The sequence below is a fragment of the Rhinolophus ferrumequinum genome, chromosome 11 (assembly GCF_004115265.2).
Source record: "Rhinolophus ferrumequinum isolate MPI-CBG mRhiFer1 chromosome 11, mRhiFer1_v1.p, whole genome shotgun sequence".
Lineage (NCBI taxonomy): Eukaryota > Metazoa > Chordata > Mammalia > Chiroptera > Rhinolophidae > Rhinolophus > Rhinolophus ferrumequinum.
The window spans coordinates 24703116-24721224 of record NC_046294.1 but is presented as its reverse complement, the minus strand read 5'-3'; the positions used below and the strand labels follow the sequence as shown (position 1 = coordinate 24721224).

General features: G+C 35.1%; 1 protein-coding gene across 2 annotated transcripts in view; it reads left to right on the top strand.

The window, feature by feature from the left end:
• QSER1 (glutamine and serine rich 1) overlaps window positions 1–18109 on the top strand; it is a 62579-nt gene that overhangs the window by 21670 nt on the left and 22800 nt on the right. For both annotated transcript variants that reach the window (XM_033119844.1, XM_033119845.1), the window contains exon 4: window positions 321–4010. In XM_033119844.1, the coding sequence (XP_032975735.1) occupies window positions 321–4010 (3690 nt within the window). The remainder of the gene's footprint in view (window positions 1–320; window positions 4011–18109) is intronic.

Genomic DNA, 18109 nt, shown 5'->3' with positions numbered 1-18109 from the left:
TGCATTGGGAATTCAGGGTAATCACAAGAGATAATGCGTATTTTTACTGGTTTCTTAATTTTTAATGGCCTTACATGAACTCCTATTTACGTAACAATTATAAGTATGAACTGCTGATACCTTTGTAACTTCGTTTTTGCTTGAAGAAAGCTAGCTATTTGGAAATGTAGTTTTCAGAATTGACACACAGAATTAGTCAGGCTTTTCAACCTTATAGAGGTTTTGATGGGTTGAAAGTCATATAAGTCTTACCTATGAAAACATAGTCGTATATGTAAGTGTGCTGCACTTGCATGAAGATCTTTGTTTTCTCTTCGTAGGTATGCATTCCTCGGCAGCAACTGAGCTGTTTGTTACTGGACCTTTGCCAACCACTGGAACACTTCCACCCTCTGCCCTCTCTGCTTATCAGCATCCCACCACCTTCAGCAATAGAAACTTTGCTACCACCTCACCTTTGGTGCTACAGGATTCAACTTTTAACACTACATCAAACGGAATTTTAAATCCTCACGACCCTTTGCTACAAATCAAGACTTCCCAGGGAACTGTCCCAACTGCTTTGGCATTTGAGCGCCTGGGCAGTTGTGCATTAAGTAACAGCATACCACCTCAGTCTTCAACATATCGCTCAGCTCAAGAGTCTGCACCCCATCTTTTACAACCTCAATTTAGTTTGTTGCCTTCAGCACTTGGGGGAACCCAGCAAACTCCTCAAGCCTACAGTTCAACTCTCTTTACTAGTTCTACTGCTTCCATTGAAAGAGCTCTTCGAGAATGTAGTGTTATTAAACACCATCAGCGGCCTTCAGGTACCCAGTCTATTCAGGCACAACTGACTGGTTCACAGCATTCCTTACATAGTTATCTATCAAATGCAAGTGTAGTTAATTTTCAGGAAACAAGCAGGCAGTCATCTTTATCCTGTAGCCCAATTGGAGAGTCTACTCAGGTGAGCAATGGAGGATTGCAGCAGAAGACCGCTCAGGTCTCAGGGGAACTTGCTCAGTCTTACTCATCTGCGATTCCATCATCGGGATATCCTCCTTCCACTACAAAAGTAAAAAGCTGTTCTACAAAACAACCACTAACATCAACTAAGAGCCCCAAACCTCAAAGCATAATTCCTCCTGTGCAAACACTAAGCTATTCCAAACCTTTACATAACCAGAGTTCTGTAATATCGGGCCAAGCACAAATTTATTCTACAGCGCAGCTACCAAGCCTTTTATCAGTCAGTCAGTCCCAAAATTATGGTTTAGTACAGCCACATAATGTGCCATCTATTGTTCATTCACAGGTTTATAGGTCTAGCAAAGTTGAGAAGTTGCCATCCTTATATAAAACATTGACTTTTTCTGGGTCGTCTCAGACTGTAACTTCTGAAAATCAGACACTTAATTTTTCTTCTAATCAGCAAGAGGTATTATCTTCAGTTACAAACGAGAATTACCCTGCTCAAACAAGAGATCCATCTTCAGTTAGCCAGTCTCAAAGTTATTCATCTGGTCATTCTCAGGGTTTATCACCAGTTAGCCAGACACAGGTTAGTTACTCATCGCAATCACAAGATTTGTCAGTTGTTAGCCCTTCAGAAAGCTATGCTTCAGGGCAGTCCCTAACGTTAACAGTCCCTTCTCTGTCTTATTCTTCCACCTCTCAGGCTCAGAGTTTGCCAGATTCTAGCCCAACCCAGAATTATATCTCTATGCATTCTTCCCAAAATGCTCAGGCTCAAGGGTCATCATCTCCCCAGTCCCAAAAGTTTTTGCCTGCTGTCCAATCATCATCTTTTACATCCACTTCTCATTGTCAGACATTACAGAATAACATGCCTTCCCCTGATCCAAAGTCTTATGCTGAAAGAAAACTTGACTCAAATGTGTATACGTCTTCAAAGCAAGAAGATGATTTTCCAATGCAAGAGTTACAGGTATTACAGCCACAAGTATCCCTTGAGGCATCAACCCAAAGGCTATCTGATGGGGAAATTAACGTTCAAGAATCAGCTTATAAAGTGTCAAAGGCAGATGACAGATATTCTCAAAGTGTAATCAGAAGCAATTCCCGTCTTGAAGATCAAGTTGTTGGGATTGCTCTACAAGGGTCAAAAAAAGAAGAAAGTATGGTTGGTTCAGTGACACAACTTAACCAACAAATTGGCCAAGTCAGTAACGCAGCAACCCTTGAGATTAAGAAGACAACTAATTTAATGCAAACTCCACAAATAAGGCTGAATACTAAAGACCTAAGCCAGCAGCATTCCCTTATACATAAGGCACATGAAACCAAGGTCCAGGAGCAGCATGATCAAATAATTAATGCCTCATCTCAGATTCAAATTCCAAATCATGCCTTAGGGCATGGCCATCAGGCATCCCTTCCTAGTACACAGATCCTTTTAGATTCTGCCTGTGACTTACAAATTCTGCAGCAGTCAATACTGCAGGCAGGTTTAGGACAAGTAAAGGCATCTTTACAAGTACAGCGTGTTCCAAGTCCTCAACAAATAGTACATCCTTTTCTTCAAATGGATGGCCATATTATTCAGAGCAATGGCGATCATTCTCAGCAGCAACTCCATACTCAGAATTCCGAAATTTTGAAAATGGACCTCTCTGAGTCTTCAAAGCCTTTACAACATCTAACAAAGGGCCACTTTAGTGAAACAAATCAACATGATTCAAAGAATCATTTTGTTTCACTTGGGTCAATATGTTTCCCAGAGGCCATGCTTCTTAGTGATGAAAGAAATATTTTATCAAATGTAGATGATATCTTAGCAGCTACAGCAGCAGCTTGTGGCGTTACACCTTCTGATTTTTCCAAGTCAACTTCAAATGAAATCATTCCAGCTGTTGAAGATGGTGATTCTAAATCTCATTTTCAGCAGTCATTAGATGTCGGGCATGGGACTTCAGATTTTAACTCCATAACAGCTACAGTAGGAAAGCCACAGAATATAAATGATATTTCCTTAAATGGAAGTCAAGTTACGGTGAACCTTTCACCAGTACCTACCCTTCAATCAAAAATGACTCTTGATCAACAGCACCTTGAAACACCTGGTCAAAATAAAGCATCTAAATTAACCTCACCAGTGGTTGGACCAAGTCATGAAGTCCAGGAGCAAAGTTCTGGCCCATTCAAGAAACAGTCTGCTACCAGTCATGAATCTGAAGATGATAGTGAAGTTCCTGTAGATAGTACATTAAATAATAACAGAAACCAAGAGTTTGTTTCTAGTAGTAGAAGTATAAGTGGAGAGAGTGCTACATCGGAGAGTGAATTCACCTTAGGGGGTGATGACAGCAGTGCCTCCATGAACCCAACTAGGAGTGCACTTGCACTGTTGGCCATGGCCCAACCTGGAGAGGCAACTGGTGTCAAGACTGAAGAAGAAAACCAAGATGTAATGCATTTTAACCTTCAGAAGAAAAAAACTAAAGGAAAAGGGCAAACTAGAGAGGAAGACAACAGTAATCAGAAACAGCTGAAAAGACCTGCCCAAGGCAAACGCCAGAATCCAAGGGGAACAGATATGTATTTGCCATATACTCCTCCTTCCTTAGAAGGCTGCCATGATGGTTATCAGCATCAAGAAAAAATGAGACAGAAGATCAAAGAAGTAGAGGAAAAACAGCCAGAAGTCAAAACAGGATTTATTGCCTCTTTCTTAGATTTTCTGAAATCTGGGCCCAAGCAGCAGTTTTCCACTCTTGCTGTACGAATGCCTAACAGGACTAGACGACCGGGGACCCAGATTGTTCGTGCATTTTGTCCCCCACCACTTCCAAAGACTTCATCTATAACACCCACACCTTTAATGTCTGAAACTGGGGGTAACAGTCCATCAGAAAAACTTGATAATGAACTTAAAAACTTAGAACATTTATCTTCATTTTCTTCTGATGAAGAAGATCCTGGAGTATGCAGTCATGATAGTTATAAAAGCTCCTCTACTACCTTACCTACTTTGGATGCAACTTCTGATAAAAAAAAGAAAACAGGTAAAGTTTTAAAATTTAGATTCGTAATTATGGCTTTGCACTATTTCTCTGGCTGTAAGACTGGGTTTTAAGCTTTCTTCACTTGAAGCAGGTCTGTAAATAAATATTCAGGTCAGAATGCATCAGCAGTTATCTAAGGGACTTATTTTTTTAAATGTCCTTGCCTGTAGGAAAATTCTGGGTTTTAGGTTGAGTAGTTCTGTCTTTTCTTGGCTTTTTACCACATGCAACATAACTTACATAGTATGCTATTCAGACTTCTCTAAGCTGAGACATACCCCCTTGAGTTGGCTTATGGATATGAGGCGTTGTATTGAGGGCTCCGTTGTAGTATAAACTGGCATGTATTTTCTTGGTATGCCAATTTTACCTGAAGGTGAACATTTACTATTAAATATGGTTATATAGTGTGCACTATGCACATTAATATAATTAAGGTAAAAATTTTTTAATTTTGTGCTGGATCCAGACTATATGCCCACATCTTTGGAGTATGTGTTTCACTTTACTCTGTAGTTAAGGGAACATTTAGAGGCACTGTTTAAAGATGCACTGCCTTATGTAAACAATTGACAAGTATAAACTTACCTATTTTAAGGAATACGCTAAGGAAAAAATTTATAACAATAAAATAGCACCACCTCTGTGCCAGGAACCAGTAGCAATGTTGGAAGATATACATTGTCTCCAATATACAGATGATATAACTGAGAGTAAATAAATTGCCCAGGTCCATACAGGTAGTAAGTGGCAGAGCTGGAATCTGAATTCATGTTTGTCTGGTTCTAGAACCTGTATTTATTCTTGTCTCTTTTGTATAAATATTAGGTTCGTGCAAAAGTAATTGCTGTTTTTGCAGTTATTTTTAACCTTTTTTTTGAAGCCACTGTTTCTCAGTCCATTTGTAGGGTGCAGCTAGCTCCCTGGCCCATGCTGGTGTTATGAGCCTTGCACTCCACCCGACTGAGGCAGTCAGTCTCGGTCTCCTGTTTTTGGGTCGCCGGTTTTTGGTCGGCTGCCGCCCACTAGAGTCAGCACACAGCAGCCCAGGTCAGCTCATAGCAGCTCACACCAAGCTCGGACCTCTGGCTGTTCACAGCAGCCCAGCGCCAGGGAGAGCTGTTGTTCACAATCTTAGCTGTAGAGGGTGCAGCTCACTGGTCTGGTCCATGTGGGAATCGAACCGGTGGCCTTCAGCGTTAGGAGAATGGCGCTCCAACCGAGACACTGGGTCGCCCTATTTTTAACCTTTTAAACTGAAATTACGTTTGCACCAACCTAATAGAATGGTGCTTCAAGAGTTAAGCCTCGTTTTGTGATGTACTTCTTAGCTTCTTTCCGAAGTTGAGATTACATTTAACTACTAAAGTGATGTGAAACAACTGGTAGCCCAAATACTCTATTTGCATAAATGTCTGTTCATATATTTCTAAAGAATTTTCATTTTGTCATACAGGGAAATTAGCATAATGGAAAGTCAGTGTGTGACAGTCAAAGACATGGATGTGACTAATCCTAGTAAGATTTTATACTCCTCTCCCCCAATTCAAAGTGCTTTGCAGTTACTACTATATTCCCTCTTACATTCCTAGAACAAATCTCTTGTAATCTCTGTTCTAAGATATGAATCTAAAACTGGTTTCTTCCAGACAACTTTTATTATCTAATTTTTAGTTAAAATCATCACCATTATCCCAATTTTTACTATTAGGTCTTTGAAATTCTTTCTTTACCATCCAGTTGCCACCTCAGCTGCAAGAACTCATCATCTCTTGCTTGGATTATTGCAACAGACTTCTCACTAGAATCCTTTGCACAAGTCTACACCAGTCCATCCATCCTCCACCTTGTCATCACATTTCTCTTTATAAAAAAGGAAAACTGATTGTTATTTCTCTGCTTTGAAATACTACTTGGTGCTTAAGGGGAAAAAAGAAATAACATGTAAAAATTCTCCTTTTCCATATTTGATTCTCTTGCACAACAACTCTTTCCATTTTCCCTCTTCTGTGACAACTGAATTTCTCATTGTTCCTTGGACCTGTGAGCTCCTTTACAATTGTGAGTCTTTGAACAGGGTTTTCTCTATCTAGAATGCCCTCCTCTCCATTTCTTTAAATCAGTTTGTTTTATATAAACTCTAAAGATTTCCTTTTTTTTTTTTTAATTGGGGAAGGGGAACAGGACTTTATTGGGGAACAGTGTGTACTTCCAGGCCTTTTTTCCAAGTCAAGTTGTTGTCCCTTCAATCTTAGTTGTGGAGGGTGCCGTTCAGCTTCAAGTTGTTGAACTTTCAGTCTTAGTTGTGGAGGGCGCAGCTCAGCTCCAGGTCCAGTTGCCCATTGCTAGTTGCAGGAGGCACAGCCCACCATCCCTTGCGGTAGTTGAACCAGCAACCTTGTGGTTGAGAGGACGCACTCCAACCAACTGAGCCATCTGGGAGCTCAGCGGCAGCTCAGCTCAAGGTGCTGTGTTCAATCTTAGTTGCAGGGGGCGCTCCCCACCATCCCTTGCGGGACTCGAGGAATTGAACCGACAGCCTTGTGGTTGAGACCCTACTGGGCCATGTGGGAATCGAACCGGCCCTTCGGAGTTAGGAGCATGGAACTCTAACCGCTTGAGCCACCGGGCCGGCCCCCCCTCCTCTCCGTTTTTTAACCCAGCAGGCACTTAGTTATCTTTGAAGACCATCTTCAAAGTCACTTTGTGGAAGTTACTGCAAGCAGAGTTAGTGCTCATATCCTCTAAATTCCCACAGCCCTTAAATACTGCTGGAGGGCAAAAGTTTTAAATTAAGTTTTAAATGAGGTTTAATTTATCCATTTTCCCTTTTGTGACTGATGTTTTTTGTATCCTAAGAAATCTTTGCCTAACCCATGGTCACAAAAATTTTCTCCTGATTTCTTCTAGAAATTTGAAAGTTTTGCATTTTACATTTAGGTCTATGATCCTTTTGATTTTATTTTTGTGCAAGATGTATAGGTTGAAGTTTATTTCTTTTTCGCATACAGAAGTTCAGAATTTCCAATACCATTTGTTGAAAAGACCGTCTTTTCTCCATTGATTGCCTTTGCACCTTTGTTAAAAATCGATTGACCATATTTGTATGAATTTAGTTTTGGAATCAGATCTGTTACATTGATCTGTGTTTACGCTTTCACCAATACCACACTGTCTTAACTGCTGTTGCTTTACGGTTAAGTTGAAATAAGGCAGTGTGAGTCCTCCAAATTTGTCTTTTTCAAAATTGTTTTCCCTACTTTAGTTACTTAACTTTTCCATATAAATTTTCAAATCAGCTGTTGCTATCTACAAAAACCCCTGCCAAGATTTTGATTTTGATTTCCTTGAATCTATAGCAATTTAAGGAAAACGGAACTTCTAACAACATAACCAATTTACGAATATACTTGATTTCTTTCATTAGACTTTTTTGTAGTTTTTGGCATATAGATAGATCCTACACATGCTTTGTTAGATTTATTCCCGAATATTTTTCGGTGTTATTTATTATAAAGGATACTTTGAAAAGTTTTCAAATTCCAGTTATTCATCAGTACGTTATAAAATACAGTTGGTTTTTACATGTTGACCTTAAATCCTGTGAATCTGCACAACTCATTTCTACAATATTTTCCTTTTAGATTTCATAGGATTTTCTATGTAGAAAATTATGTCATCTGCAGATAAAGATAGTTTTATTTCTCTTCTTTTACATTCTTATGCCTTTTTTGTTTCTGCTTTAATACACAGTGTAGGATTTCCTATACAGTGTTTATTTAGTAAGAGTGGTGAGTGTGGACATCCCAATCATGTTCTTGATCTTTTGGGGAAAGAAATTATCCTTTCACCATTAAGTATGATGTTTTTTGTAGATACCTTTTATCACATTAAATAAGTTCCTTACATTTCTTAGTTTGCTGACAGTTTTTATAATAAATGGAAGTTGAATTTTGTCTAATGCTTTTACTTCATCTCTTGAAATGATCATGTAGTTTTCTTATTTAGTCTGTCAATATGGTGAATTACATTGATTGATTTTAAAATATATCCGTGGCCTTGCATTCCCAGAATAAACCCCATTGACTTTGATATATTATCTTTATACATTGATGAATTTTCACTTTTTTTGCATCTGTGTTCACAGTGGATATTCGTCTGTAGTTTTCCTTTTGTTACACCTTTGTCTGGTTTTGGTATCTGGTTCTTGACTGTTTTGATATTTTGTATCTTTGAAATGAAATTGGCCTACTTCATTTAAGTTGTCAAATTTATGGGTATATTACACCTGAAATCTATGTAACTTTACTAACAGTTGTCACCCCAATAAACTTTAATTGAAAAAAAAATTCATGGGTATAGAATTGTTAGTGGCATTTTCTCATTATCTTTTTAATGTCTATAGGTTCTGGAGTGATTACATTTCTGGTGTTGGTAATTTGTGTCTTTTTTTGTCTCGGACAGTCTGGATAGAAGTTATTAATTCTATTGATCTTTTCAAAAAACCTGCTTTTAGTGTATTTTTCTCCTTTGTTGACAATTTCATCGATTCTTTGCAGTTCTCCTTATTTCCCTTTTTTTGGTTGATTTAGGTTTATTCGCTATTTTCTAGTTTCTTATGGTAGAAGCCTAAATTGTTGATTTGAGAACTTTGTTTTCTGCTATAAGCCTTTAATGTTACAAACTTGTCTCTAAGCCCTCCTTTAGGTGTATCCCACAAATTTCACTTTCATTATTCATTATTTTCTTTCAGTTTAAATTTTAAAAAATTCTCTTTGATGCTTCCTCTTTGATCCATGAGCTATTTAGAATTATGTTATTCAATTTTCAAATATTTGGAGATTTCCCAGATACCTTCCTTTATTGATTTTCTTTATTGATTTCTACTTTGTGTACTTTCAGTTCTTTTAAATTTATTAAGGTTTAGCTTTATGGCCTAAAATATGGTTGATTCTGATGAATGTTCCATGTGCACTTTAAAACAATGTGTATTCTGCTGTTGTGTGGATTGTTCTATAAATGTTAATTAAATCAAGTTGGTTGTTGATGTTCAGTTTTACTATATCCTTGCTAATTATCTATTTACTTCTTTTATCAATTACAGAGAGAGGAGTTCTGAAGTTTCCAAGTAAATTTGTGGATTCGTCTATTTCTCCTTTCATCTCTATTGCTTTTTGTTTTATATATTTTAAGCACTGTTTTTAGATGCATACACATTTAGAATTGTTAAGTCTTGGTAAATTGACCCTTTTATCAGTATATAATGTCCTTCCTTGATAATTAATAATATTTTTTCTGAAATCTACTTTGTCTGATATCAATTCATCTACTCTAGGTGTCTTTTGCTTGGTATTTGCATGGTATATCTTTTCCCATCCTTATACCTTTAAACTATCTGTGACATTATATTTAATGGGGTATTTTGTAGACAGTATATAGTTTTGTCTTTAAAAAGAACTATGTCTTTCAACTGGTATATTTAGACCATTTACATTTATTGTAATTACTGATATAGTTAGATCTTCTATTTTATTGTTTTCTGTTTTTCCCTTCTATTTTTGTACCTATTTCTTCTTTCCTGCCTTTAAAAAAAATGATTTGAACTTTTTTAGTATTTTTTATGTATATCTGCTTTTTGGGGCTGTGTCTTTTTGTATTATGTTTTTAGTGGTTGACCACTGATTACAGTCCACTTAGAGTTAATAGTTTTATCATTTCAAGCAAAATGTAAAAGCCTAAAAACCATACAGTTCTTTTTACTCTCACTCTTATGTTATGTATATTTGTACTATATATTACATTTACATTTATTGAAAACCCTGATGGAGTAGTAATTATTGCTTTCAACAGTTATACTCTTTTTCCCCGAAAATAAGACCTAGCCAGACCATCAGCTCTAATGCGTCTTGTGGAGCAAAAATTAATATAAGACCTGGTATTATATTGTATTGTATTGTATTATATAAAACCCGGTCTTATATTACAGTAAAATAAGACCGGGTCTTATATTCATTTTTGCTCCAAAATGAATAGACGCATTAGAGCTGATTGTCCGGCTAGGTCTTATTTTCTGGGAAACACGGTATATATTTTAAATAACTTATGAGGAGAAAAATAGTCTTATATTTACCCAGATATTTATAATTTCTTTTGCATTTCTTTTATTTCTGATATTTCAAGTTTTCCTCTGGTATCATTTTCCTTCAGCCCAAAGAACTTTTCCTTTTTCAAGACTTTTTCATTTTCTTTGGTTTCAGCAATGTAATTATTTGTCTGGGTAAGGATTATTTTGTTTGGAATTTACTGACCTACCTGAATCTGAAATGTACTTGTATGTATTTCGCCAAATTTGAGAAGTTTGGGGGCATTATTTTTTCTGTACCAATCTCCTTCTATCCTTATGGGACTCCAGTGATATGGGTATAAAACCTTTTGATACTGTTCATCAGGTTCCTGAGGTTCTGTTCATTTTTTGCAATCTTGTTATCCCCTCTGTTCTTCATTCAGATTGTACAATTTCTATTGGTTTGTCATCAAGTTCATTGACTTTTTGGCCTTCTCAATTCTATTGAACCCATCCAGTGAACTTTTTATTTCAGATATTTTTTTCAATTTTAAAATTTGTATTTGGTTTTTTTTCTAGTTTCTATTCCTCTGCTGTGAACTACATATTTCCATCATTTTCCAAAGTGTGTTCACCTTACCTCATGGAGCATGGTTATAATAGCTGCTTTCAAGTCTGGTAATTCCAACATCTGAGTCATCTTGGTGTGGCATGTTATCTTTTACCTTTGAGAATTGGTCACCTTTTTGGTTCTTTGTATACTGAATAATTTTGGATTGTATCCTGGACATTTTAAGTACTATACTGTACCACTCTGGGTTCTACTCTGGGGAATGTTGATTTGTTTTGTTTTAGCGGGCAGTCACACCAAGAGTTCTGTGTCACTGTTGAGTGGTGGTTCCAGTTTTTAGTTCAGTTCATAGCTCTGCTGTTGTGAATCTGTTTTAGTGCTTAGTCTGGAACTTGTATGGATGGTAGACTTCATTATAGTTTAGATCTCAAAGTCTTGCTATGCTAATTTGGGTCTATTCTGTGTAAGTGCAGTTTAGGCATGAAACTGGGATTTGTGTGCGTTCATTCACAAAATTAGAGGCTACCATTCTCCAGCTTTCTCCTCTTTGGGAATTTCCCCCCACTACCCAGCTCCCAGGGTTTCCAGGCTCTAGTGGGCTTATTCATTGTCTCATCAATTGTAGTCATTATTTCTGATGCTCAAATTGCCCTGTAATAGGCCAGTAAGACCCCTTCAATGTTCTGGGGTTTTGATTGTGATTACATTGAATCTGTAATCATTTTAAGGGATTATATCTTTACAATATTCTCATCCACTTGTGGAATATCATGTTTTTCTACTTATTCAGATATTATTTTATGACTTTTAGTACTATATCATTTTTCCACATAAACATTATATATTATAGTTTAACTGTTTTAAAATATAATTTTACCCACACTGTTTTCTAATTGGTTACTGACGATTTATGGCAATGATTGGTTTTCCTATATCCGTCTTATGTTTGGCATTTTTGTTGAGTTTTCATTTTAACAGTTTTCCACTGATTCTACTGCATTTTTAGGTTGATGTTTTTTAAGAAGATAAAGGTAGTTTTATCTTTCTCTTTTTTTGTTGTTGCTTAGTGTAGCATTGATAGGAATCACCCTAGCCTCCTCCTTAATATTAAGTAATATATATAGCATTTGACTATGAAATACATTTGTTGTTGATTTCTGTACAGTATACTGTATACTGTACTCTTTAAATTAAGAAATTCCTTCTCTTTTGAGGCTTCTGAGACTTTAAAAATTAACTGAGTATTGAATTTTGTCAGATGCTTTTTGGAACTTATTCTGATAAATCTGCTTTTTTCCCCCCACATTAATCTGTTACTTGATTTCTAATGCTGAACCTATTTTGAGGTTCTTAAAAATATTTTTTAAATTAACAATGGATATTAAATTTTGTCAGGTGCTCTTTTGAGCTTCTGATAAATCTGCATCTTTTTCCCACATTAATCTATTACTTGATTCCTCAATACTGAATCTTTTTTTTAAAAAATTACACCACGAACTCTGGACATAATGAAATGTTTTAACCCACTGCAAGACTTAAGTTGCTAGTGTTTTATTTGGGATTTTTACACGTAGATTCATAAATGAGATTAGCTTATAGTGGTTTGTCTTATTCTTGTTCATTTTTGTATTCAGAAATATGCTGATCTTGTAAATTGAAATGGGAAAGTTTTGCTATTTGTCTAAGCTTTGAAAAGATGTAGCACCAAATCTCTACCAAATTAGAGATTTGGTAGACCTTTCTAAGAATATATCTGGGATTTTCCAGTTTTTTCCTGAGGTAGTTTGATCTATCTGGGTCAATATAAGAAAGGTATATTTTCTAGTAAAATCATTTTCACTTAGATTTTAAATTGTTACCATGTTTCCCCAAAAATAAGACCTAGCCAGATAATCACCTCTAATGCGTCTTTGTCTTTTGGAGCAAAGATTAATATAAGACCCAGTCGTATATTACTGTAAGAGATAAGACTGGCTCTTATCTAACGTAAGACCGGGTCTTATGTTAATTTTTGCTCCAAAAGACACATTAGAGCTGATTGTCCGGCGAGGTCTTATTTTCGGGGAAACAGTACATATTATAAAGTTGTACATAGTATTCCCTCATAAGTTTTTGGTCTCCTCTATTTCTGTAGTTACGTTCTCTTTCTTGCTCCAAATGATTATTTGAATCTTTTTCCTTATCGGTCTGTGAAAGGTTCTTTTCAAGGAACCAATGTACTTTCTTTTTTGGCTCCTGTTATCATTTTTTAATCACTTTTTCTTAACTTCTGCTTTTATCAGTTGTTTTTTCCTATCTTCCCTGGGTTCACTTTAATATTCTCTCTCTGGCTTCTTGAGTTTAATACTTAGTTAATTTTTGTATTTGCTTGCTTTCTAACAAATAGCATTAAAGTGTTAGTTTTCTTTGCACCACACTCTGACTCTATTCCTCTGGTTTCAATTTGCAGCGAGTGCTCTGACTGTCCTTTCTAAACGGTTTGTCACTTCAGTTTTGATTTCCTTTTTAACCCAAGAGTTCTTAAGAATGGTGGTTTTGGGGTATTTCCTAGTAGGTTTTTGTTGTTGTTGTTGCTTTTATTACTAATTTATTACTCCTTTATTACTAATTTATGGTCCTATTGCATTGTGGTCAAGGGAATATGGCTTAATAATGTCTGCATTTTTAAATGTATGGAAATTTTATTAGTAGCTTGGTAAATAGTCAATTTTTATAAATACTGCATTAATACCAAGTGATAATAGATTTTTGGGGGTAATATTGTTCAAATCCTTTAAATCTTTTTTTTGTTTGTTTGTTTAGTGTGATAAATGACATTAGATTATATAAGAAAATGTATATGTTAATGTTGGGGGTAAATGACAAGTCTAGAATTGCCTTTACTATCCCAGCAAATATAAAAGGGGTGATGGATAGATAAAAGAAGTATACCAAAATGTTTGTGTTTGTTACTCCTGGGTTATGGTACATGAGGGTTTGTATTCTCTACTTGTGTGTGTGTGAAATTTTTAATAATAAGAAGTTTTTTTAAATCCTCCCTATCCTCATTTGTTTTTAGATTGCTTGATCTGTTGATTCCCGAAAAAGGTGTGTTAAAGTTTCCAACTATGTTTTATTATTTTTCTATTACTGTTTATTTGCTATGCTTTGAACCCATGTAATCAGGTGCATAAAATTTTACTACAGTTAAATTTTCTTTTATCATAATAAAATCTTTTCCCCATTTCTGTTTTTAATATAGACATACTAATTTTATTGTTACTGTTAGCATTTTTAGTATATTTTCCCATATTTCTGTTTTCTTTCTTTCAGAACATTTTTCTCGTGAAATAAAACTCACATGTGGAAATATAACACGCATAAGGAAAACAAACACACAAAAATTTCCATAAATTTGAAAATGCTGACATTATTTAAGCCATATTCCCTGACCACAACGCAGTAATTCATAAAAGAATAGCAGAAATAAAAATAAGTTGTTATTTAAAAACTTCTGAATAATTTGTAATCAACTTCTTCTAAACAACTCATGGCTTAAAAAGGAAACCAAAACTGAAGTAACAAACCACTTAGGACAATGGAGCATTATATTTTAAAACCAATGGGATGTGCCAAGAATGTGGAGCAAAGAAGAAAATTTATGGTGTTAAATGCTATTCGTTAGAAAGCAAGAAGGTACAAAAATAAATTGAGTATTAAATTAAACCCAACTCATAACCTCTAGAACTAACCACTATCTGAGTTGGATTTCTTTTACTTCCTTGCTTTTCTTTTATAATTTTACCACCTGTATATGCATCCTTAAACACTACTTTTGTTTGGCTTGTTTTAAAACTTCACATAAAGGGCATCATATAGTATTGAGAAATTTTTCTCTCTAATAATTTGGAATTTATACATTCTTTTTAAAAAATGTTTGCTTAACGTTTAATTATGGAAAATTTCCAACATTGTACAAAGGTACAAAGATTGGTATAATTAAACCAATTTGTGCACCACTCAGTTTCAGTAATCATCAATACATGGTCAGTCTTGTTTCATTCCTATCTTTACCTACTCTCCCACCCCCTGATTATTTCGATGAAATATTTCTGTTCTTTTCCTGGTTATAATAGGAATTACAGTACGTATTTTCAGCTTCTCAGATCTGTTAATATCTTACTCTCCTCTTGGATAATATAAAGACTTCTGAACATTAAGAACTCCATTTAATATTATCATGTACTATCTTGTTTTATATATTTAACGTATTGCCTTTCGATCTTAATTGCACCTCATCTCTTTGGGATTACAATGCTTATAACTAAAGCACGTCTTACAATATCGTTCTCTAAGGGTCTGCTTGCTGGTGGCAGTATCATAGATAGCTATGTGATTTGTTTTGCCATATAACTTAGTATTTTGAAAATTCAGTAACATTGCTATAATAAAGTCCTTTTTATTCCTTCATTCTTCCATTATTTTTACAAGCAAGGTTTCTCAATTCTTGTATCAATAAAAATGAAGGACAGAAATAAAATTGCAAAACCAATCTCAATAAGTAATATTCACCCATGGATCCATAAATAATTTTAAATGCCACATCTAACCAAAAGAAGCATTTCTTTTTACATTTACATTCTATTTACATTAAATTAGAAAAAAATACCAATTCTGATCTATAATTATGTTAAAAATGCTTAATATTTAGAGCATAAAAAATCAATTTCCATTTATGTACCTTTTTGAGGCAGAAAAGTATGACAACAGTGTAGTTAAAGTAGCATAAAAATATATTGCATTAGGATAAAATTCTGTAGTATGGCCTCCTAATGTGATTAGATTATTCTTCCTTGTGTTTAGAGAGAATTATCATGTACAGCATGACTTGATGATTAGATTACTCATCTGTATTTCTTCAGCAGGCCTCTCTCCTTGACTGGGAGGAATCATAAATGTATGAGGATAGTTTTAATATGGGGTACAGAACAGGTAGGTTGGCTGGTAACAGCTGCTGGATCTCCCCAACCCCTCCTCTCTCTAGTTGCCAAGCACTTTAGTTCACTTACTTCCTTTGCCAATCTGCTTTTCCATTTTTTTGTGTGTTTCCTAAGTCTGGATTTACCTCAGGCTTTGCTTTCCCTCTCAACCCCTCCACCACTCTAGGCAGGTAGAGTTCACTTTCTCCAGTGATCGGCTTTTGCGTTTTGGCCTATGATCAAATACGCCTGCTGCCTACAGCTCAGTATAAGCAAGGGAATTCCACTGACCTTCCTGTTTTTATTTACTTATTATATTTATTATTATTTTAGTTCATCATCATTCAAAATTACCTACGTGCTCTTTATGTTTGTTTCTCAACCCAGAGTTCCTGTATCAGTTCTAGCCGTCAAAGTACTTATTTAACATCTTTACTAAATTAAAATTCATATACCATGATACCCACCTATTTAAAGTATACAATTGATTGGTTTCATAGAGTTGTCCAATCATGGCATAGTCTGATTTTAGAACATTTTCATCAGCCAACAAGAAACCCATTATCAATCAATACCCACACCCACACCAGTCACAGGCAACCACTAACCCAATTTCTCTATAGATTTGCCCCTTTTTGGACATTTCATGTGAAAGAAATCATATAATATTTGACCTTTATAGCTGGATTCTTTCATTTGGCATGTTTCCAAGGTTTATGCATACTATAGCATGTATCAGTACTTCATTCCTTCTTATTTCCTAATAAGGTGAATATATGACATTTTGTATATCCTTTCATCAGTTGATGGACATTTGGGGCTTTTCCCACTTTTTTGGCTATTACAAATAATACTGCTATGAACATTCATGTACAAGTATTTGTGTAGAGGTAATTTATTTCTCTGGAAAGTGGAAGTGAGAGTGGAATTCCTTGGTCATGTGATAACTCCATGCTTAACGTTTTGAGGAATGGCCAAACTATTTTCCAAACTGGCTGTATCACTTTACATTCCCTCCAGCAGTGTATAAGGATTCCAGTTTCTCTACATGCTAGCTAACACATTATTGTCTGTATTTTTAATTAGAGCCATCCTAGTGAGTGTGAGATTGCATTTATCTAATGAAGTTGTGTTGATCTAATGACTAATAATGTTGAACAGCCTTTCATGTGCGTGTTGACAATTTTTATATCTTCTTTGGACAAATGTCTATTCAAATCCCTTGCTAACTTTTTAAATTGGGTTATGTCTTTTTATTATTGAGGTATAAGAGTTCTTTACATATCCTGGATCCAAATCTCTGGTAAGTATATGATTTTTAAACATTGTTTCCTATTCTGCGGGTTATCTACTTTCTTGATGGCATCAATTGCAGCACAAGTTTTAAATTCTGATGAAGTCCAGTTGAAGTTTTTCTTTTGTTGTTTATAAGGTCATGAAGATTTACACCTGTGTTTCCTCTGAGAGTTTTATAGTTGTAGCTTTCATATTTAGGTCTATGATCCATTTTCAGTTAATTTTTATATTATATATAAAGTAGGGATTCATCTTCATTCTTTTGTATGCAGCTATCCAGTTGTTTCAGCACCAATTGTTAAAAGACTATTCATTCTTTCCCCTATTGAGTGGTTTTTGGCACCTTTAGTGAAAATTATTTGAGCATAAATATGTTTATTTCTGAATTTTTCATTTTACTCTGTTGATCTAAATGCTTGTCCTTATGCCACTATCACACTGTCTTAACTACTGTAGCTTTGTAGTAAGTCTTGAAATTTCAGAAATATGAATCTTTTAACCTTGTTCTTTAATTATTTTGGCTATTCTGGGTCTCTAGCATTTTCTTGGAATTTTAGGATCAGTTTATCAATTTCTGCAAAAAAATGCAGCTGGGATTTTTATATAAGGATTGTGGTGATTCTATAGATCAATTTGGGAGTATTGCCATCTTTACAGTGTTGAGTCCTCTGATCCATGAACATGGGATGTTTTTCCATTTATTTAGACCTTTATTCTTTCAACAATGTTTAGTTTTCAGAGTGTAAACTTTGGACTTCGTTTGTTAAATTTATTCCTAAGTATTTTCTTCTCTTTGATGCTATTATAAATGGAATTATGTTCCTAAATTCATTTTTGCATGGTTCATTACAAGTATATAGAAATACAGTTGATTTTTATATACTGATCTTGTTGTGCCCTGCAAACTTGCTGAACTTATTTTTTAGTTCTCATGGTTTTTGGTGGATTTTCTATATACAAGATCATGTCACCTGCAAAAAGAGATCCAGGCATCCCTCAGAGATATTGCAGGTTCAGTTACAGACCACCACAGTAAAGTGAATTTCACTATAAAGTGAGTCACGTGCATTTTTTGGTTTCTCACTACATATAAAAGTTATGGTTATACTATACTGTAGTCTATTAAGTGTGCAATAGCATTCTGTCTAAAAAGCAGTGTACATACCTTAATTAAAATGTACTTAATTGCTAAAAAATGCCCCATTGATTG